The following is a 22,852-nucleotide window of genomic DNA, read 5'->3' on the forward strand; positions in this document are numbered from 1 at the left end:
ACAAAGGATTGGGGCACCTGGGTGGCTCAGTGGGTTAAGCCTCTGCCTTCAGCTCAGGTCATGATCCCAGGACCCTGGGATCGAGCCCTGCATTGGACTCTCTGCTCAGCGGGGAGCCTGCTTTCTTCTCTCTCTCTCTGTCTGCCTCTCTGCCTACCTGTGATCACTGTCTGTCAAATAAATAAATAAATAAAATCTATAAAAACAAAGGATTGTAGGGCACCTGGGTCTCTCAGTCATTAAGCATCTGCCTTCGGCTTGGGTCATGATCCCAGGGTCCTAGGATTGAGCCCCGGATTGGGCTTCCTGCTTGGTGGGAGGCTGCTTCTCTCACTTCCACTCCCTCTGCTTCTGTTTCCTCTCTCACTCTCTCTCTCTCTCTCTCTCTCTGTCAAATAAATAAAGAAAATCTTAAAAAAAAAAAAACAAAAAACCCCTCAAAAAAACAAAGGATTGTATACCTTAACTGTTTTAACCTAAATTCAGTACCAAGCAAGAAAAACACTTGCTTTTTGTTCTTTCCACAGAAAAATCACACAGCCATTCACTTTTTGTCTCTCAAACTCTGTATTTTGGAAATGGCTGAGGATGCATTGACAAGCTTATTTTAGCTTATTTAGAGAGTTGTGTCCATGCCAAAGTCCAACTCTCACTCAGAAGATCATTGAGGACAAGCACATTTAGAGATTAAAATTTTAAACAGGTATCTTTGCCAGCAGAAATGCCTCTGGTAAATAATTTTCTCTGTGACTTTACTAAAAAATTAACATCTCCTGATTCCGGGAGGACTAGCAATACTCTTTCCTTGGCTCTGTTGTAGGAATGATTGATAAGAAACTGGCACTGGCTTAGTGTGAATTAATAAAAGGAAACAGTTTTCTCCCTTTGAATTTATCTCTTTAAAGTCTTCTCTTGAGGATCACCTGTTCACACTCAATGGCCTTTCAGGAGCTCTTGGATCAAGTTGGTGGCCTGGGGAAATTCCAGATCCTTCAGATGGTTTTAATTGTTCCCTTTTTGGTGATGACAGCATGTCAAATGTTTCTGGAGAACTTCACTACCGTCATTCCTGGTCATCGCTGTTGGGTGCACACCCTTGACAATGACACAGTTTCTGATAACGATAGTGGGATCCTTAGCCCTGAGACCCTCCTGAGAATCTTCATCCCACTGGACTCAGATTTGAGGCCAGAGAAATGTCACCGCTTTATCCATCCCCAGTGGCAGCTTCTTCATCTGAATGGAAGTGTCACCAACATGACTGAGCCAGACAAAGAGACCTGTCTAGATGGCTGGGTGTATGACCAAAGCTCTTTCCCCTCCACCATCGTGACTGAGGTAAGAGGCCCCGTTTAACTCTTTTAAGTATACGGTCTGGGTTTTTATTTATTTGTTTGTTTATTTATTAATTCATCGAATGTCTTTTCTTTTTAAAGATTGTATTTATTTATTTGACACAGAGAGAGAGAGAGAATAAGTGGGGGGAGCAGCAGAGAGAGAGGGTGAAGCAGGCTCCCTGCTGAGCATGAAACTTGAAGCAGGGCTGGATTCCAGGACTTTGGAATCATGACCTGAGCCAAGGGCAGATGCTTAACCACCTGAGCCACCCAGGTGCCCTGGGTGTTTAGAATAACGGGATGAACATGGTTCAAGTCTTGGATTACTGTGTGGGTACTGTAGCCAGCTCTCTTTCATTCTTCTAGCAAATTTTACTTAACATAGAGTGCAATATTGGTTTTTGGGGTAGAATTCATTGATTCCTCCTTACATACAATACAGTGTTCATCACAAGTGCCCTCCCTAATACCCATCATCCATCAAGCCCACCTCCCTCCCATCTCCCTCCGTCAACCCTGTTTGTTTGTTCTTATAGTTAAGTAACACTTATGCCTTGTTTCCCTCTCTCATTTTTTCTTTTCTCCTTTCCCATATGGTCACCTGTTTTGTTTCTTAAATTCCACATATTACTGAGATCATATGATATTTGCTTTCTTAACTGCCAAACACTGACGTTGAATTTGAGGTCAGTGAAATCAACCAACTAGACATGGATTCCACTAAATACAGTCTGAATACTAATGATTAGACAAGTAAGTACTTGATATAGTGTGTGAAAAGTTATTATCTGGTCACTTGTTCTCAGCCTAGCCGCAAATTGGAAGTAACTGTATTAATTAAAAAAAAAAAAATCTCCATGCCCTGGCTCCTTCTCAGAGAAAAAAATCAGAGTGTTTCACTTAAGGTAGGAAATGCAGGCAACAGTATTTTAGAAAATCTCCTCAGTGTTTTCAGTGTGTAGCAAAGATTGAGAACCACTGAGGTACGGAATGCTAAGCACATATCAAGATGGGGCCCCAATATAACCCAGAAGATTTAGTTGAGGATTTCTGGAGAAAGTCATGCTTAAATTGAGACTTGGGTGATACATGTAAGTAGATGTAGGAAAGGAAGCCTGGGGAGCATGTCCACTGACGGCTGTTGCAGCAAGCGCACACTGCGGGATTGTAAGCTGCTGTGAAACTACTCGGTGCTGACTTCCTTCTCTTCCAGTGGGACCTAGTATGTAATTATCAGTCACAGAAATCAGTTGTTCAATCCCTATTCATGGCTGGAATGCTGGTGGGAGGCCTCATAGGTGGTCATCTCTCAGACAGGTGAGTGTCTCCAGATCTCACTGCTCTTATTCTATGGTGTTTTCACCAGCTTATGATTAACTCTTTCATAAAGAAGTCTTTATTGGGTTCCAAAATGCAATTTATGCTGTTATGGGTTGCCTTGGTTCCTTAGGAGCTAGAGATGGAAGTGGAGAATTAGAGTCTGTATGATAAATGCCATTTTGTTGTCATACATATCTTTGTACAGGGTACAACAGTGACATCTCCATAAAACCTATGGGCATTTTAGAACAGTATTTATCAGAAGATACCATAATACTTCATTTACAAAGATGAGAAGGAGTTACCTATGGGCAGGGAGAGAAAGGTACTCTAAGACAGGGGGTTCAGCTTGTCTAAAGACATGGATACAGAGAACAGCATTGGAAGCTTCAGCAGGGCTTCTCTGTTAATTCCCTACTGGACCCAGGGAGTTAAGTGCTTATAAGTTTTCAGACTGATCATCATGGCATTGTTGTCCAACTGTAATTAATAGACATCGATATAAAACATAATGAGGTGGCATTGAAGTTACATTAAGAAATAATTGTGGCTAAATCTGGCTGCTTGATTTTTGTTAAAAAATAAAGGGGGGGTATTCAGGCTTTTTAGAGATAAATTTTTGCAACCATATGAAGTAATTAGTCTAAAGACTTTGCATGTCATGATTTGTGTTGTGAGAAGTTTGGGGTGTCCTGCACCTGGCAGTGCCCATCGTGAAGTGGCAGCCAACCATGGAATGCATAGACTCAGGTCTTCCTTGGAGGAAATGGAGATTTAGAGTATCCCTTATTGTCTATTAGAAAAACTTAATTTAATCTTTCAAGTGAAAATTGAGATCTCTGAGTATATCACCCTAAATGTAATTCATAAAAGATATCAGGGTCAAAGTGTTGATATTGACTAATGTTTTGACGGAGTCCTTTTTGATGATTCATCATAAAATGCTGATTGATGAGTTTATATGAGCTTATATAGGGTAGTTTATATTAATTCATATAGGGTAGTATATGTGTATGTGTCTGTGGGGATGGGGGAGAAGAAGGTGGATATGACAGAATAGGAGAGTAGAAAATTTGGTGAAGAAGACCGAGCCTTATAGCTAAGCTACAGATTTTGAATTGAACATAAATAAAAAGCTTCTGAACCATGGTCTTGGCACCAAAAGTATAGGCAATGAAAGCAAAAATAGACAAGTGAGATTACATCAGACTAAGAAGCTTCTGAACGACAATGGAAACAATCAACAACATGAAAAGAAAATCTACAGAATGGGAAAAATATTTGCAATCCATATATTTGATAAAGGATTAATATTCAGAATATAAAGGAAACCAATATAATCAAGAGCAAAACCAAAACCAAAATGAATAACTAGATTAAAAAATATGGAGAGGAGAAGGGAGTTAGGGGAAATTGGAGGGGGAGATAAACCATGAGAGACTGTGGGCTCTGAGGAACAAACTGAGGGTTTTGGAGGGGAGCTTGGGTGAGCCTGGTGGTAGGTATTGTGGAGGGCACGTATTGCATGGAGCACTGGGTGTGGTGGCCTAAACAATGAATTCTGGAACACTGAGAAGAAATTAAAAAAATTAATAAAAATGTAAGAAAATAGGCAAAGAAACTAAACAGATATTTCTCCAAAGAAGACACAGAAATGGGCAACAGGCTTATGAAATGGTGTTTAATATTTCTGACCATCAGGGAAATGGAAATCAAAACTACAAAGAAATATAACCTTACAGCAGTTTGAATGGTTATTATATCCAAAAACTTGTGTGAAGACCAATGTCAAGAAGATTTCTCTCTCTCTCTCTCTTTTTTTTTTTTTCCCTTTTAACTAGGAGTTTAATGGTTTCAGGTCTAATTCTTTTTTTTTTTTTGAATAGAGAAGACAATTCACAGCATTTATTCAAGTTAATTCATTTCATTCAATAATCTGTCATAGTGTTGCTGTCACCATTCATATTACTGTCATTACTGTTTCTCTTTCAAGAGGACCATGCTTTTAAAAACTCTGTTGGATTTCCATGATGTTTAACTCGATGGTTAAAATTTTTTTTCTTGGGGCACCTGGGTGTCTCAGTTGGTTAAGCTCAGGTCTAATTTTTAAGTCTTTAATCCATTTTGAGTTAATTTTTGTAAGTGCGATAGATGGGGGTCAAATTACATTTCTGCGTGTAATTTTCCATTTTAGCCAGTACATTATTGAAGAGAACATCTTGTTTCCATTTTGTATTATTGGATCCTTTATCAAATATTAGTTGACCATAGTACTGAATTTTTAGATTAGCTTTAACAATTTTTTGGTTGAGTATTTAGGATTTTCACTATATAAGATTGTATCACCTGCAACAGAGGCAATTTAATTCTTTGTTTCCAATCTTATGTCTTTTATTTATTTTTTCTTGCCTAATTGCTCTTGCTAGGACTTCCGGTGCTATGCTGAATAGAAGTGCTATAAGTGGGCACCCTTATCTTTTCCTGAACTTAGAAGAGAATCTTTCAGCCCTTTACTGAGTAGAATGTTAGCTACAGGCTGTCATATATAGCTTTTATTTATTTCACAGATTTTGGTATGTTGTGTTACCATTTTTATTTGTTTCAAGATTTTATTTATTTCTCATTTGATTTCTTCTTTGACTCATTGGTTTTCCAGTTGTTTAATTTCCATATATTTGCAAATTTTCCAACTTTCCCCCTGTATTTCTAGTTTTATCCCCTTGTGGTTGCAAAAGATGCTTGATATAATTTTAATTTTCTTAAATTTTCTTGACCTAACATATAATCTGTCTTGGAGAATGTTTCATGTGCACTTGACGAAAATGTGTATTTTGCTGTTGTTGGGTGAATGTTCTATGTGTGTTTATAATGATCATTTTTTCTAAAATACAGTTGAAGTCCAATGTTCCCTTATTGATTTGCAGTCTGGATGATTTATTTATTGCTGAGAACGGAGCTACAATTTTTGTGGTTTTTTTTTGCTTCTACCTTCAGACCTGTTAGAATTTGCTTAATATATTTGAGTGCTCTTATGTTAGGTGCATATTTACTTATGATTGATATATCTTGTTGATGAATTGACCCCTTATATAATAACCCTCTTTGTCTCTCTTTTTTAAATTGGGGAATTCAGTCCATTTGTATTTAGAGTAATTATTGATAGATAAGTCTCATTAATTCCATCTTATTCATTATTTCCTGGCTGTTTTGTATGTCCCTTATTCTTTTCTTCCTCTTTTGCTGTCTTCCTTTTGAAAGATCATTTTCCTTAGTGGCATACTTTGGTTCTCTTCCCTTTATCCTTTGTGAATCTAATGTAGTTTTTCGTTTGTGGCTACTATGAGGCTTACAAAAAATATAGATATAACAGTTTATTTTATAGGTATAAAATAAATGAATGAAATAAAAACAAACCTTAAGTTCATTCACATATAAAATCTCTACCCTTTTACTTCCTCTTATTTATGTTTTTGTTATGTTAAGTGTTCTTATAAAAAATAAAATATAAAATGGTGAAAGAAACCTTTTGCAGTTAATATGTATGGCATAGGTTGTAATGATGATTTCACAGTCTATACTTAATTCCAAACTCAAGTTGTAAACATTAATTATGTACAGGTTTCGTATGTTAAAACAGAAAAGCAAAAAAATTAAATAATATATGGGTACTAGGTCTGGTTTTTGATCTGGAGTGCCATTGTTTCTAAGTCCTCTTAGGTGAAAGAACAAGGACCTGCAAGTGTGTATTCTAACCCATATATATAAATGTGCATAAATACTTCTATGTGTAATCATCTGTATGTATATTAAGATACACATGAGTTCATACTAATGTTTCCAACTCTAATCTATCACTATAATGACCATTCTAGTCTCCTTCCCTTGCTTATCTGTGAATTCCCTCCCCCAAAGTGAAAAATCTGTGTTCTACCAACCACCATCCACATAGTCATTTGTTCAATTCCACATGTGCATCAGCATCAGAATTGTTAACCTGTATCTTTCTTGGGAAACAACTTCATCAATTAGATTGTAGGGCTTATGTGTAGGTTCTTTAGTTTTATATATTTTAGGCATGTCAAATATCATTTAGAATTTTGCATGCTATTGAAGTTGGCATCAATTCAAACCATATTTTTAAAATTTGGGATGTTAAATGTCATTCCATGGTAACCACAAAGAACATATCTCATAATAGACACAAAAGGAAACAAAAGAGACTTGAGGGGACACCTGGGTGGCTCAGTTGGTTAAGCCACTGCCTTCGGCTTGGGTCATGGTCCTGGGGTCTTGGGATGGAGTCCTGCATCAGGGTTCTTGCTCAGCGGGGAGCCTACTTCTCTCTCTGCCTCTGCCTCCATTTGCTCTCTCTCTCTGACAAATAAATAAATAAATAAAATCTTTAAAAAAGAAAGAGACTTGAAATGGTACATAGAAAAAATCAAGTAAACATAAATGAAGGCAGTAATGGAAGAAATGAATAATGAAAAAGATAAAAGACATACAGAAAACAGCAAAATAGCAGAAGTAGTTCCTTGTCAAAAACTAATTTAAATATGAATAGATACAATCCTTCTAACAAAAGGCAGAGATTAGTACAATGCATAAACAAAACATGATCCAGCCATAATAAAACATGGTGCAACCATATGCCGTGTACGAGAGACTCGTTTTAGATCTGTAGACACAAATAGATTCAAAATGTAAGAATGCAAAGAGATGTTCCTTGGAGGGCATGTATTGCATGGAGCACTGGGTATGGTGCATAAACAGTGAATTCTGGAACAAAGGAAAAAAAAACAGTAATTAAAAGAGAGCTGGGTTGGCTATAATAAAAGACAAAATAGACTAAATAAAAAATTGTTACAAGAGACAAGGATGTTATATATTGATACAAGAGTCAGTTCATCAAGAAGCTGTAACAATCATAACCACATATGCATGAAAGAAAAATGTTCTCTAACATATGTTTCAATCATTGGCATAATTGAAGAGCAAACTAATTGTCTAGTAGTAGTTGAAATCTTCAATGCCTCACATTGGTTGTTGTTTTTTTTTACTTTATTTTTTATTTGTTTGTCCACTATTTATTTATTACAAATTATGCAGACTTTAAAATGAATGCAATTTTTATGAATGCTGCTTGATGAGTTTTGACAAATGCATAAACAAGTGTAACCACCAGTTCAACCAGCCATGATGGAAATATGGAAATTTCTATCAACCCAGATGGAACAGTTGAACATTTTTTAGGCAATTCGCATCCCTAAACACTATGCTAATTTATATCAGCATAGAATTTTATCTGTTCTAAGACCTCATAAAACAGTATTTTTTGTGTGTTTGGCTTCCTTAGCTGAACTAAAAAATTGAGATTCCTACATTTGGTTGGATTTCATTTCAGTTCTTTCTTTTCTTTTCTTTTTAACTTCTGAACTTCAGCTAAAAGCATTCTCTTTCAGGACATAAGTGTTCATTTTTCTTGGATAAATGTCTAAGAGCAGAATTGTTGCTTTACAGTCTATTTTTAACTTTATAAAAATACCTGATTTCCAAAGTGGTTGCTTCATTTGTAACTTACACTGAAAAATTATGAGATTTTAGTTATTCTGTTTCTTTAAGAATATTTGATAATGAGATTTCAGTGTTTATTAATACTAGTGGCTGTAAAGTGGTATTTCATTGTTTGAATTTGCTACTTTCCAATATCTAGCAAAGGCAATCTCTTTTAAATGTGCTTGTTGGTTATTATTTTGTCTTAGTTTGTGAAGTCATAAGTGTTTTGCTCTTTTGGTTTGTTATCTTTTTATTGATCTATAGAAGCTATCAATATATTCTGATAAAGTCTATCAGAGGTATTTAGGGAAATATTTTTTCTCAATCTGGCTTATAGATTTTTCTTTTTTAAAAAATGATTTCTTTGGGGTGCCTGGGTGGCTTAGTGGGTTAAGTTGCTGCCTTCGGCTCACGTCATGATCTCAGGGTCCTGGGATCGAGTCCCGCATCAGGCTCTCTGCTCAGCAGGGAGCCTGCTTCCCTCTCTCTCTCTCTCTGGCTGCCTCTCTATCTACTTGTGATTTCTCTCTGTCAAATAAATAAATAAAATATTTAAGAAAAAAAATGATTTGTTTGGAAGAGCAGTTGTATTTAGTTATAATATAGTCTAGTCTATTATTTTTTCTTTTATTCTTAGTCATTTTTTGTCTTATTTAAAAAAATTGTTTATCACAGGGTTACATAATATTTTCCTATACTTTATTTCTTATACTTTAACTTTTACTTGTGTATGATATCAGGTAGAAGGTTGAGGGTTTTGTTGTTGTTGTTGTTTGTTTGTTTTTCTTTCACTCTTTTTCCAGCGTCTTGTGTTGAAACTTTTTTTTCCTTTCCAGGTACTTGTCTTGATACCTTTGTCAAAAATTAAGAAAGTTTGGGCAAATAAAATGTGGATTAGTTTGCAAATTATTTGTTCAGACTAATTGTATTTATTTGGTTTATTGCTGTTAAATATAATTTTCTTTTACTTTAAAGATTTTTAGTAATATTTCCACTTTCATTTCTAATCTTGGAAGTCTTTATTTTTTCTCTTCTATTCTTTATCATTCTTCCTGTTTTTTTTCAAATTAACAAAATTATTAACATATAATGTATTATTTTTTGAGGGTTACAGGTCTGTGATTCATCAATCTTACACAACACACAGAGCTCACCACAAGACATACTTTCCCCAGTGTCCATCACCTAACTACCACATACCCTTTCCCCACTCCCCACCAACAACACTCAATTTGTTTCCTATGATTAAGAGTCTTTTACCGTTTGTCTTCCTCTCTGGCTTCATCTTGTTTCATTTTCTCTTCTCTTCCCCTATGATCCTCTGCCTTGTTTCTCAAATTCCACATATCAGTGAGATCATATGATAATTTTCTTTCTGTGATTGAGTTATTTCACTTAGCATAAACCCTCCAGTTCCACCCATGTTGTTGTAAAGGGCAAGATTTCATTTTTTATGGCTGTGTAATATTCCATTGTACATATATACCACATCTTTATCCATACATCTGCCGATGGACATCTGGGCTCTTCCCATAGTTTGGCTATTGTGGACATTGCTGCTATAAACATTGGGGTGCAGTTACCCCTTCGGATCACTACATTTGTATCTTTGGAATAAATGCCCAGTAGTGCAATTGCTAGGTCATCAGGTAGCTCTATTTTCAATGTTTTGAGAAACCTCCATATGGTTTTCCATAGTCAATGCCTCAGTTTTAATAATGGAGTAACATCTAGACAGAAGAACAGTAAGGAGTTAGAGGACTTGAGCAGAAACTAGCATGGCCGACCGACATGCAGAACTCTCTACCTGACAATAGCAGAATATACACACTTTTCAAGGGTACACAGAACATTATTTCGACTAGACTGCATTATAAGGTGCAAAACCAGGAATCAATAGACTTCAAAAGATCAAAATTATATAAAATATCTTCTCTGATTATAAGAGAGTGAAACCAGAAGTCAATAGCAGAAGCAAAACTGGAAAATTCAAATTCATAGAAATTAAACAGCACACTTAAAGACAACTGATGTGTCAAAGAAGAAATCACAAAGGGGTTTAGAAAATACTCAGATCAATTTAATAAAAATGTCAACATACCAAAATTTATGGGATGTAGTGAAGACAGTGCTCAGTGGGACATTCATAGCTATAAATACCTACATTAAAAGAGGGAAAAGAAGTGTAATGATGTCAGCAAGAGGACAGAATAGGAGGTCCCTAGGTTTATCCCCATATCGCAACAATGATTTAGCCATCATCCAAAGACAAAAACGCCTTTGTTGGAACCTTAGGATTCAGGTCAGATTTTCAAAACTCAGTAGAGGTTAAGATTGAGAAGGGCAGACTTGAGAAGCATTCTAGTAACAGGCCCACTGATTGTGGTCTTAGCTGTGGACCAGAAAGGAACCTGACCCTTGCAGATCCAGTTCCAACCCAATTTTTCTGTGAATTTGCCACAAGCCACATCCACTAAGTGATCCAGGAAGTGCCATGCTCATTGGTGACCTTGATTACAGACCTACTGGACTCAGACCTTACCGCAGGTCTTGAAGTGGTCCTGTGACACTGCACACCAAGGATCAGGGCAGTCTTGCCAGTCCAGGGGCCTGGCAGGAGCCACACCAACTTATACCGCCAGTAAAAGGCCCACTAAATGGGTATCATCATGGACCCCACAGCAGCCACATCACCCAGCTCCAGCCTCACCCAACCATGATCTCAGAGGCAGTCCCAACAGTCTGGGTACTCAAAACCAATCTATAAAGTCAAGAAGTGTCTGCTCCTTCAAGGAAGAGAAACCAATGCAAGGCTATACAATCATGAAGGATCAGGGATACATGATACCATCAAAAGAAACTAATAAAGCCACAATAACTGTCCCTAAAGAAATCGAAATCCTTCAACTTTTTGAGAAAGAATTCAAAATAATTATCTTAAAGAAGCTCAGAGAAATACAAGAGAGCACTGATGGACAACTAAATGAAATTAGGAAAACAGTACACGGACAAAATGAGAAGTGTAATAAAGAAACAAAAGAAAAAACATTAAAAAAGAACCAAATAGAAATCCTGGAACTGAAGAATCCAGTGACTGAAGTGAAAAATTCAACAGAGAGCTTCAACATCAGACTCGATCATGCAGAAGGAAAAATAAGTGAACTTCAGGAGAGGTCTTTTGAAATTATCCAGTTAGAGGAACAGAAAGAAAAAAAAGTTGGAAAAGAGTTCAGAAAGCATATGAGACTTATGGGACAAAATCCAGTGAGACAATGTGTGCCTTATGGTTGTCCTAGAAGGAGAAGAGAGAGAGAAAAGGACAGAAGAATGCTTATTTAAAGAAATAATGGCTAAGAACTCCTCAAATCTAGAGGAAGAAATGGACATCTTGATTTATGAATCCCCAAAGTTCCCAAATAGGTAGAACCCAAAAAGGGTCAATGGCAAGTCCAGTAGAACTGAATAATCAAATAATCACAAGTTAAAGAGAGAGTTTGTAAAGCAGCAAGAAGAAAGTGATTTGTCAAAAACAAGGGAATTGCCAGAGGACAATCAGTAGACTTCTCAGAAACCCTGCAGTCCAACAGAGAGTGGAATTATTTTTTTTTTTTTTTTTTTTTAAGATTTTATTTATTTATTTGACAGACAGAGATCACAAGTAGGCAGAGAGGCAGGCAGAGAGAGAGGAGGAAGCAGGCTCCCTGCTGAGCAGAGAGCCCGATGTGGGACTCGATCCCAGGACCCTGAGATCATGACCTGAGCCGAAGGCAGCGGCTTAACCCACTGAGCCACCCAGGCGCCCGAGAGTGGAATTATATATTCAAAATATTGAAAGAAAAACCTGCCAACCAGGGCACCTTAGTGGCTCAGTGGGTTAAAGCCTCTGTCTTTGGCTTGCGTCATGATCCCGGGGTCCTGGGATGGAGCCCTACATCGGGCTCTCTGCTCAGCATGGAGCCTGCTTCCTTCTCTCTCTTCCTACCCCTCTGCCTACTTGTGATCTCTGTCTGTCAAATAAATAAATAAAATCTTTAAAAAAAAAAACCCTGCCAACCAAGGACGCTTTATCTGGCAAAACTGTCTCTTTGTACCATATGATTTCATTCATATGTGGAATTTAGGACACAAAACAAAGGAACAAAGGGAAAAAAGAGATATAAGAAAAGAGATATAAGAAATAAGATATAAGATATAAGAAACAGACCCTTATCTACAGAGAACAAACTGATTGTTACCAGAATGGAGGTGGGCAGGGGCTTGGGAGAAATCCGTTATGGGGATCAAGGAGTACACTTGTCCTAATGAACCCTGACTAATGTGTAGAATTGATGAATCACTATATTGTATACCTGAAACTCACGTAACAGGTATAAGTAACACAAGTAAGTATACTGGAATTTAAAAGGCTAAAAATGAATGAATGAATGAATAAGATGAGATGAAAAACAAATAAAACCTGAAAAAAAAAAGAATGAAAGAGAAATAAAGACTTTCCTAGATAAACAATCACTGAGGGAATGCGTCACCACTAGAACTGCCTAACAAGAAGTGCTGAAGGGATTTCTTCAAGTTGAAACAATGTGGCACTAAACAACAACATGAAAGTTTATAAAAGTGTGTGTGTGTGTGTGTGTGTAATGGGGGTGTATGTGTGAAGTCATAAAGGTGACATAGGAAGACCCTGGAGTCAACCCCCATGGAACACACCAAAGAGCACCTAAATGTAGAACAGCCCTCCTGAGGATGAACTGAACTGAAGGCCACTGAACATCTGCACAACAGAAGACAGAACAGCAAAGAGAACATCCAGAGAGATAGCAACATGGTGACCAAGGGAACCTCCATCCCCACGCTATGAGGGATAGTGCTGAAGGACTGGGAACAGCTTCCTCTGTCCTTGGGCACAGAAAAAAAAAAAGCAACTAATATCACACTGTACGGTAACATACTGGAATTTAAAGAAAAGAATTGAGAAAAAAAAAGTGCAGCTAGCATAAGTAAAGACAGCACTAGAATTTCACCAGCCAGATGGAGGAGGAGCTGCAGGAACACTCTCCAGGTCAGAGGGACTGGCTGATGCTCCCTGTCTATTTTAAAAGCCCAGACCAGTGCAGGGCCTGAATGCCATAACTGGCTTGCTGCCTCAGAGATCCCTGGGTCCACAACCTCACACCAGCCCTGGTCGAGCTGGGACACAGAAAAAAAGCTGTAGATTTTTGGTTTTTGGTTTTTTCCCTTCTTTTCTTTTTTCTTTTATCCTACCCCTCCTTCTCCTTCTTCCTTAAAGCCATGGTTTAAAAAAGCAAATATGCTGAGTGAAATAAGTCAAGCAGAGAAAGTCAGTTATCATATGGTTTCTTACTTACTTGTGGAGCATAAGGAATAACACGGAGAACATTAGGAGATGGAGAGGAAAAGTGAATTGGGGGAAATTGGAGGGGGAGACAAAGCATGAGAGATTGTGGACTCTGAGAAACAAACAGAGGGTTTTGGAGGGGAGAGGGTTGGGGATGGGGGAGCCTGGTTGTGGGTATTAAGGAGGGCACATTTACATGGGGCACTGGGTGTGGTGCATAAAAAACGAATCTTTGAACACTGAAAAAATAAAATTAAATTTAAAAATTTAATAAAAATTTTAAATAAAATCACATATTTTTCTAATTAAAAAAAGCAACTAGCATATCAAAGAGCTAGCCTAGAATTTTGCCAAACAGGGTGGAGGGGAGCTCTTCGAATGCTCTCCAGGTGTGTGGAGCTAATGGACTCTGTCCACACTTCCCCTCTAACATGAAAGCCCAGATCAGAGCACAGCCTGGGTGCCCTAACTGGCATGCCACCTTAGTGAAACCTGGATCCCTAGCCCACACCAGCTCCAGGCATCCCACCAAGGCAGTCACAGGGCAGTGTACACGGGGACACTCCTGGTTAATGTTCACTACAACCCTAGTCTTTATGCTGAGGGGACAAGGGGGCAAAGTGCCCCAGAACACTCCAGAACCACCTGATTTGTTTTAGTTGGCTTGCATCTGCTTTAGCTTTAGCTGTTTTGACAGCTACATGGAAAGCCCCAGGACCCCCAGCGCATATCAGCCACAGGTCCAGGAAGCCAGCAAAAGTCACCCGCCACACACAATCTACACTGGGGACAATCATACACAAGGTTGTTCCTTCAAGTTTAGGAGAAGTCACTCTTCTGCCAGATTTATAAAAACAAACAGAGAAAGTCAAGCAAAATAGGGAGACAGAAAAATATGCTCTAAAAGAAAAAAAACATCAGAAAAAGAACAAAATTAAATGGAGATAAGCAATATGCTTGATAAAGAATTTAAAGTAATGATAGTAAAGATACAGACTGGAGAGAAGAGTGGAAGAACTCCTTGATACTTCCAATAAAGAGATAGAAAATACAAAAAAGGACCAGTGTGGAGGGTATTATGCTGAGCAAAATAAGTCAACCAGAGAAAGACAATTACTACAGTTCCATGTATATGTGGAATATAAGAAACAGGGTAGAGGACAATAGGGGAAGGGAGGAAAACAGAATGGGAAGTCATCAGGGAGGGAGAAAAACCGTGGGAGACTCTTAGCTCTTGGAAACAAACTGGGGGTTGCTGGAGTGGAGGTGGGTGGGGGGATGGGGTAATTGGGTGATGGGCATCTTGTTTCATTTATTCTTCTCGTACCCACTTAAGCCCCCATGTTGCATCACCACTTCCTCATATCAGGGAGATCATATGATAGTTGTCTTTCTCTGCTTGACTTATTTCGCTAAGCATGATACGCTCTAGTTCCATCCATGTTGTCGCAAATGGCAAGATTTCATTTCTTTTGATGGCTGCATAGTATTCCATTGTGTATATATACCACATCTTCTTGATCCGTTCATCTGTTGATGGACATCTAGGTTCTTTCCATAGTTTGGCTATTGTGGACATTGCTGCTATAAACATTCGGGTGCACGTGCCCCTTTGGATCACTACGTTTGTATCTTTAGGGTAAATACCCAATAGTGCAATTGCTGGGTCATAGGGCAGTTCTATTTTCAACATTTTGAGGAACCTCCATGCTGTTTTCCAGAGTGGCTGCACCAGCTTGCATTCCCACCAACAGTGTAGGAGGGTTCCCCTTTCTCCGCATCCTCGCCAGCATCTGTCATTTCCTGACTTGTTAATTTTAGCCATTCTGACTGGTGTGAGGTGATATCTCATTGTGGTTTTGATTTGTATTTCCCTGATACCGAGTGAGATGGAGCACTTTTTCATGTGTCTGTTGGCCATCTGGATGTCTTCTTTGCAGAAATGTCTGTTCATGTCCTGTGCCCATTTCTTGATTGGATTATTTGTTCTTTGGGTGTTGAGTTTGCTAAGTTCTTTATAGATTCTGGACACTAGTCCTTTATCTGATATGTCGTTTAAATTTAAAAAAGAATTAGAGTTGAAGAATACAACTGAAATAAAAAACACAGGAGAGGAAATCAACAGTAGATTAGTGGATGCAGAAGAACATATCAGTGATCTGGAAGACAGGGTAATGGGAAGCTCCCAAGCTGAACAGCAAAAGGGGAAAATAATTTTTTAAAAATGAAGATAGGTCAGGTCACCTGGGTGGCTCAGTCAGTTAAGCATCTGACTCGATTTTGGCTAAGGTCATGATCTCAGGGTAGTGAGGTTGAGCCCTGCATTGGGGTCTGTGCTTCAGCAGGGTGGAGCATGCTTAAGATTCTCCCTCTAAAAAGAAAAGAAAAAGAAAAAAGAAGAAATTAGAGAACTAAATAAATGGAAACATCCCATGTTAATGAGGTAGGAAGATGTAATATTAGGAATAAGTCAGTAGTACTTAATGCAATCTATAGTTTTTATGAAATCCCTATCAAAATCCAGTATTGTTTTTTGCAAAAATGAAAAAGCTGAACTTCAGATTCAGATGAAATTGCATGGGGATCCAAATAGTCAAATGGTGTTGAAAAAGAAGAATAAATTCAGAGGACTTGTGTTTCCTGGCTTCAGAATTACTACCGAGTTACAGTAAATGATTACTATGGTTTTGGCATATGGATAGACATATAAATCACTGTAGTAGAGCTGAGAGTCCAGAAGTAAACTCATACATTTATAGCCAACTGACTTTTGAACAAGGGTGTCAAGGCCATTCAGTGTAGAAAAGAACATGTTCTTCAGCAAATGGCATTGAACTGAATTTTCACATAAAATAGAATGAAGTTTACAGAGGGATACCAACTCACACCAGTCAAAATGGCTAAAATTAAAAAGTCGGGAAACAATAGATGTTGGTGAGGATGTGGAGAAAGGGGAGCCCTCCTACACTGTTGGTGGGAATGCAAGTTGGTCCGATCACTCTGGAAAACAGTATGGAGTTCCTTAAAAAGTTGAAAATAGAGCTACCCTATGACCCAGCTATTGCACTAGTAGGTATTTACCACAAAGATATAAATGTAGTGATCCAAAGGGACATATGCACCTCAATGTTTATAGCAGGAATGTTCCCGATAGCCAAACTATGGAAAGGGCTCAGATGTCCATCAACAGATGAATGGATGAAGAAGATGTGGTATATATATATATAATGGAATATAATGCAGCCATCAAAACCCATGAAATCTTGCCATTTGCAATGCCGTGGATGGAACTAGAGCGTATTATGCTAAGCAAAATAAGTCAATCAGAGAAAGACAAATCATATGGTCTCACTGATTTGAGGAATTTGAGAAACAAGACAGAGGCTATTAGGGGAAGGGAAGGAAAAGTGAAACAAGATGAAACCAGAGAGGGAGACAAAACATAAGAGACTCTTAATCTCAGGAAACAAACTGAGGGTTGCTGGAGTGGATAAGGGAGGGATGGGGTAGCTGGGTGATGGACACTGGAGAGGGTGTGTGCTATGGTGAGCGCTGTGAGTTGTGTAAGACTGATGAATCACAGACCGCTACCTCCAAAACAAATAATACATTATATGTTAGTAAAAAAATAGAATGAGGTTTACCCCTACCTGATGTTCTATGCAAAAATTAGCTCTAAATGAATCAATGATCTATAAAATTCTTAAAGCATAGAAATAAATGTTTACAACCTTGTAAACAAGAGCACAAACAACAAAAGAAAAATAAGTAGATTGGATTTCATAAAAATTAACATTGTCATTATCAAGAGAGTTAGAAGACAACCTACAAATCAGTGAAAATATTTGCAAATCATATATCTGAAAGGGGCTTAATATCCAGAATACATAAAGAACACCTACAACTCAACAACAAGATGATAAATCATAAAAATCAGCAAAGATCTTGAATAGATATGTGGAGAAATTGAAACCCTTGTGCACTGATGTTGAGAACAGAAAGTAGTGAAGCCATTGTGGAAGACAGTTCAAAAATCTAAGCAGAATTGCCATATGAACCAGCAATTCCCTTCCTAGGTGTATACTATAAAAAATTGAAAACAGGGACTTCAACAGGTAGTTGTACACTGATGTTCACGACAGCATTACTTCTATAGCCAAAGGTGAAACAATTCAAGTATCCATCAACAGATTAATGGATAAACAAATATTATATATATATGTATATATATATATATACACATGTATATGTGTGTGTATACACACATATACATGTATATATATATACATACACATATATATGTGTTTATGTATATATATATATGTAATATTATTCATCCAGAAAAAAGAATGGCATATGGTACAACACAAACAAACCTCAAAACAGTCATGCTAACTGAACTAAGACAGGCACAGAAGGACAAATGTAAGCATTGCCTACATTTCATAAAAATATCTAGACTAGGCAAATTAGTGGAGACAGAAGGTAGATTAGAGATTACTAGAAGGAAGAGAGGGAAGGGAAGAATGAGGAGTTGTTGCTTAATGTTTATAAAGTTTTTTGTCTAGGGTGATGAAAATGGCAATAGTCATGATCGTGAAATATGATGACTGTAATTAACCACTGAATTGTACATCTGCAAAAGATTAAAATGGCAACTTTTGTATTATATATATCTTCCCACAATACATATATTGAAAACTGTCTCCAACTATCATTGTGAATTATATTTCAGATTTTGTCAATTTTAATTCATGTGTTTTGTAATTTTTTGAGTGTATATACACTTGACATTTTCAGCATTATTTCTGCAAATGTATTTTGTTTTGAAATTCATTTTATTTGATATTAATATAAAGACTGCGGTGTTCTTCCTTTTGCTATATGAATTGTATATCTTTTTCTATCATGTACTTTCACCCTACAGTATTTTAAGTACGATCATTGACAGTGTGTGTGTGTGTGTGTATATATATATATATATATATATATATATATATATATATATATTTAACCTATTCTGGTAATGTCTATTATTTGATAGACTGGGCTATTAGCAATACATTTGGTTGTGATTGTTGTTATGGTTTTGTTTCAGTCTACCATTTTATTTATTTATTTTTTGTTTTCTGTCTTATTTCTTGGGTGACGATAATGATTGTGATGTGGGATCATTTGTTGTTTTCATTCCTATGTTTCACACCTTTTGCCTTTTGGGGGGAATTATTTTAATATTTTTGGAATTCTTTTTCAAATATTGCAGAGGATTTCCCAATCTTAAACTTTGTCCATGTATTTTTCTTACTGAGCATGTAGACGAGCAGATTTTATTTAGTCCCACTTGTTCCAACTATGACTCCATTTTCCTGATGCCTAGTGATCCACAGAGTTTCCTTTTCTTTGTCTTTCACGTTTCTCCCCTCAGTCTACATCTCATGTAATTCTTTCCTCTGAGAAATTTCTCTAATTTTCTTTCTTTGAGCTGTGGCACTCTTACATTCTGTTCTAGATAAGGCATGTTGCTTGAGGCCTATATATCCAACTTTAACAGAGTCCCTCTTATACAACCGTTAAGCAACTTTGATTGTTCCACTGATGTAACCATCAGTTCCGTATCAGTTTAACCTTAACCTGTATGGTCCTAGAGACCCAAGTACACAGCTCTCCTGCGTTCTAGACGATTTACAGACTCCCTACTATGCTAAATACATATGATAGTACAATGGATGCTCATAGTATACTACAATTTCCAGTATTTTTTCTTTTTTATATGTTATCACTTGGTATGAAAGGCCTCCTGGTGATTGGATAATAAAGTTTTGTTACTGTTTGTCTACATTATGAACACAGTTATTATTTTTGAGATTTCTGTTGTTTTAGCTCTTCATTTGTCAAACTCTCAGGTACAAAGAATCACTCATTAAAATATTCTCTAAATTTCAGAGTATGCTTTTGGTTTTCTTAATTTGTGTGTGTGTGTGTGTGTGTGTGTGTGTGTTTTTCTGCACAAATTCTCATTGCTCCCATAATCTAATCTGACTCTGTTTCTTAGGTTTGGGAGAAAGTTGATTCTCAGGTGGTGTCTCCTACAGCTTACCATCGTTGGGACCAGTGCAGCTTTTGTTTCCAACTTTCACATTTACTGCTTACTCCGCTTCTTGTCTGGTTGTTCTTCCATCATCATCCTGGCAAATGATGGTATGCTCAGTAAGTCAACAATTTTGTTCTTCTCCATTATCCAAGCCTTGAATTTGACCTTGAACTTTTACCTTTATCTGATATTAATATCCCAATTGGGTTTTCTTTCAGTCACAGAGTGGATAAGGCCTCCATCTAGAGTAATGGTAATAACAGTGATATCCTGTGCCTTCAGTGTGGGACACATACTCTTGGGAGGACTGGCATTTGTCTTTCGAGAGTGGCGCACTCTGCAGCTGGTGGTGTCTGTACCTTTCCTTGTCTTCTTTTTCTCCTCCAGGTATGATCCTTCTTTCTCGTTTTGCCTTATGGGAACCTGGGACAAAAATGAGGACTGAAGGGGCGCCTGGGTGGCTCAGTGGGTTAAGCCGCTGCCTTCGGCTCAGGTCATGATCTCAGGGTCCTGGGATCGAGTCCCGCATCGGGCTCTCTGCTCAGCAGGGAGCCTGCTTCCTTCTCTCTCTCTCTGCCTGCCTCTCTGCCTACTTGTAATCTCTCTCTGTCAAATAAATAAATAAAATCTTTAAAAAAAAATGAGGACTGAATTGCAATATATTGATTTTCTTATTTCCCAGACCCTTTCTTATTGTCTGAACCTAAACCCCATGCCTTTCATCTGTTCAGTCTGTGCAGTTTCATAAGCAGAACAGGAAGTAATAAGGCCCTTTCTGTCTGGGAGTCCTAGGTATTTTTGGTTTTGTTTTGCTTTCAGTCCTACCCAGTGTAGTGGTCATAGAGTTATTCCAGTATTATTTTCCTTAATATAAACTATAGACTCAAATATTTCAGAAATAAATTCTTTTAATTCTTTTTTTTTTTTTTTTGGCTTTGGAGTGAATCAAGTTATGGTAGTTTTCAGATTTTCATTTTTGTAGGTGAAGTTGAATAAAAGGAAGAGGCAGCAAATTTATTCAAAAAAGAGCAGCATGGTTTCTTCAATACTAAAGTTTGGCATGCAGATTGAATGATTGACATCAAATGTTAACTCCCTTCTCCCTTAAATAATTTTAACAAACACTTATTTATGGGTAACCTCATTCCTGTACTTAAAACCATTTAAAGGAGAGTCAGGTTTAGTTCGTCATGGAGACACACTATAGATTTCATACAATGAGAGGAGTTCAGAGACAGAGGAGAGTGTAATCCATGCCAGACTTATCCGTTATACCATTATATCCTCATAATTATCCTATAAGGAAGATGGTACTACTGCCCCCATTTTATTGATGAGAAAACTGAGGCAGATGTAAATAAGTGACTGACTTACATAATAAGTTACCAACATAGCTGGTAGTGGGAGGAGTACTTCTTTGTTGGGTTTTACATTTACATTATTTAGGGACTTATTTTTTTTTAAAGACTGTATATTATGAGCACAAATTTGGTAGAACCAAATTATGCATGAGGAACTCTCAAGCTTAAGCTTCCTATGCTTCTTTGAAAATCTGCTGAGTAAGTAGACAGGCGAGTTGCCTCCAGAGTCTATGTTTCTGGCCATAAAGATGTACTGCAATGGACTGGTCTTTCTTACATTTTCCTAGTATTTGTGAATTGAAACTTGAGTTTCTATTCCTAACCCAAGAAGTGGTGGATATTAGATGGAAGGCTAAAAGCATCCATAGTCAATAATCATATGACAAGTAAGCAAGAGAGACTTGACTGAACTTGTGTGCTCTTCTTCCTTCAGGTGGCTGGTGGAATCTGCTCGGTGGCTTATTATCAACAATAAACCAGAGGAGGGCTTGGAGGCACTAAGAAAAGTTGCATACACAAATGGAATGCAGAATGCTGGAGATGCCCTGACAATGGAGGTGAGTAGGAAACGGAAGGTGGTTACTGGGTTAGGAGGAAGACTAAGCAGACTCCTCCCCCTCCCCCTCCCCCAGCCCCTTCTTCTTCTTCTTCTTCTTTTTAAAGATTTTATTTATTTATTTGACAGAGATCACAAGTAGGCAGAGAGGCAGGCAGAGAGAGAGGAAGGGAAGCAGGCTCCTCGCTGAGCAGAGAGCCTGATGCGGGGCTCCATTCCAGGACCCTGAGATCATGACCCGAGCTGAAGGCAGAGGCTTAACCCACTGAGCCACCCAGGTGCCCCTCCACCTTCTTCTTATTGAGATAGACAAACTGTTTTCCTAAAAGGGGCAGCCAAGAAGGCAAGCTCGGTTCCCTAGTCTTTCATGGCCACCTTACACAGAAGCTGCTTTGATCACTGTGCAACCCATCTCTTCCTTTAGTTCACCTCTTCTTCTTCTTCTTTTTTTTTTTTTAAGATTTTATTTATTTATTTGACAGGCAGAGATCACAAGTAGGTAGAGAGACAGGCAGAGAGAGAGGAAGGGAAGCAGGCTCCCTGCTGAGCAGAGAGCCCGATGCGGGGCTCCATCCCAGGACCCTGGGATCTGGACCTGAGCCGAAGGCAGAGGTTTAACCCACTGAGCCACCGAGGCACCCCCCTTTAGTTCACTTCTTGATCTAAATCTATAACCTATAACTCCTGTGGATGACCTGCACCTCTCCGTGGCCTCATTTACTTTCTTTTTTCAAATTTTTATTTAAATTCTGGTTAGTTAAAATATAGTGTAACTTTGGTTTCAGGAGTGCAATTTACTGATTCATGTGACACCCGTGCTCAACACAACAAATGCCCTCCTTTAATATCATTTTTGCTGCCAAGGTCAAAGAGATTGCTGCCTGTGTTCTCCTCTAGGATTTTGATGGATTCCTGTCTCACATTTAGGTCTTTCATCCATTTTAAGTTTATTTTTGTGTAGGATGTAAGAGAATGGTCCAGTTTCATTCTTCTGCACGTGGCAGTTTAATGTTCCCAGCACCATTTATTGAAGAGACTGTCTTTTTTCCATTGGATATTCTTTCCTGTTTTGTTAAAGGTTGTTTGACCTCAGAGTTAAGGTCCCATTTCTGGGCTCTCTCTTCTGTTTCATTGATCTATGTATTTGTTTTTATTGAAATTTGCTATTTACAAGGATGTGGATGGACCTAGAAGGTATTATGCTAAATGAAATAAGTCCATCAGAGAAAGACAAAGACCATATGATTTCACTCATATGTGGAATTTAAGAAACAA

General features: G+C 37.8%; 1 protein-coding gene across 6 annotated transcripts in view; it reads left to right on the plus strand.

The window, feature by feature from the left end:
* Nucleotides 1–802: 802 nt before the first annotated feature.
* Nucleotides 803–22,852, plus strand: part of SLC22A10 (solute carrier family 22 member 10) — a 28,538-nt gene continuing 6,488 nt past the window's right edge. For 4 of the 6 annotated variants that reach the window (XM_004770237.3, XM_004770241.3, XM_004770240.3 and 1 more), the window contains exons 1-5: nt 803–1,338; nt 2,551–2,654; nt 19,622–19,776; nt 19,879–20,047; nt 21,455–21,578. In XM_004770237.3, the coding sequence (XP_004770294.1) occupies nt 937–1,338; nt 2,551–2,654; nt 19,622–19,776; nt 19,879–20,047; nt 21,455–21,578 (954 nt within the window). In that variant the 5' untranslated portion in view covers nt 803–936. The remainder of the gene's footprint in view (nt 1,339–2,550; nt 2,655–19,621; nt 19,777–19,878; nt 20,048–21,454; nt 21,579–22,852) is intronic. The other 2 variants (XM_004770238.3, XM_004770239.3) reach the window with 2 other exon arrangements.

Source organism: Mustela putorius, unplaced genomic scaffold (assembly GCF_011764305.1).
Source record: "Mustela putorius furo isolate JIRA1106 unplaced genomic scaffold, ASM1176430v1.1 tig00000127_pilon_pilon_pilon, whole genome shotgun sequence".
Taxonomy (NCBI): domain Eukaryota; kingdom Metazoa; phylum Chordata; class Mammalia; order Carnivora; family Mustelidae; genus Mustela; species Mustela putorius.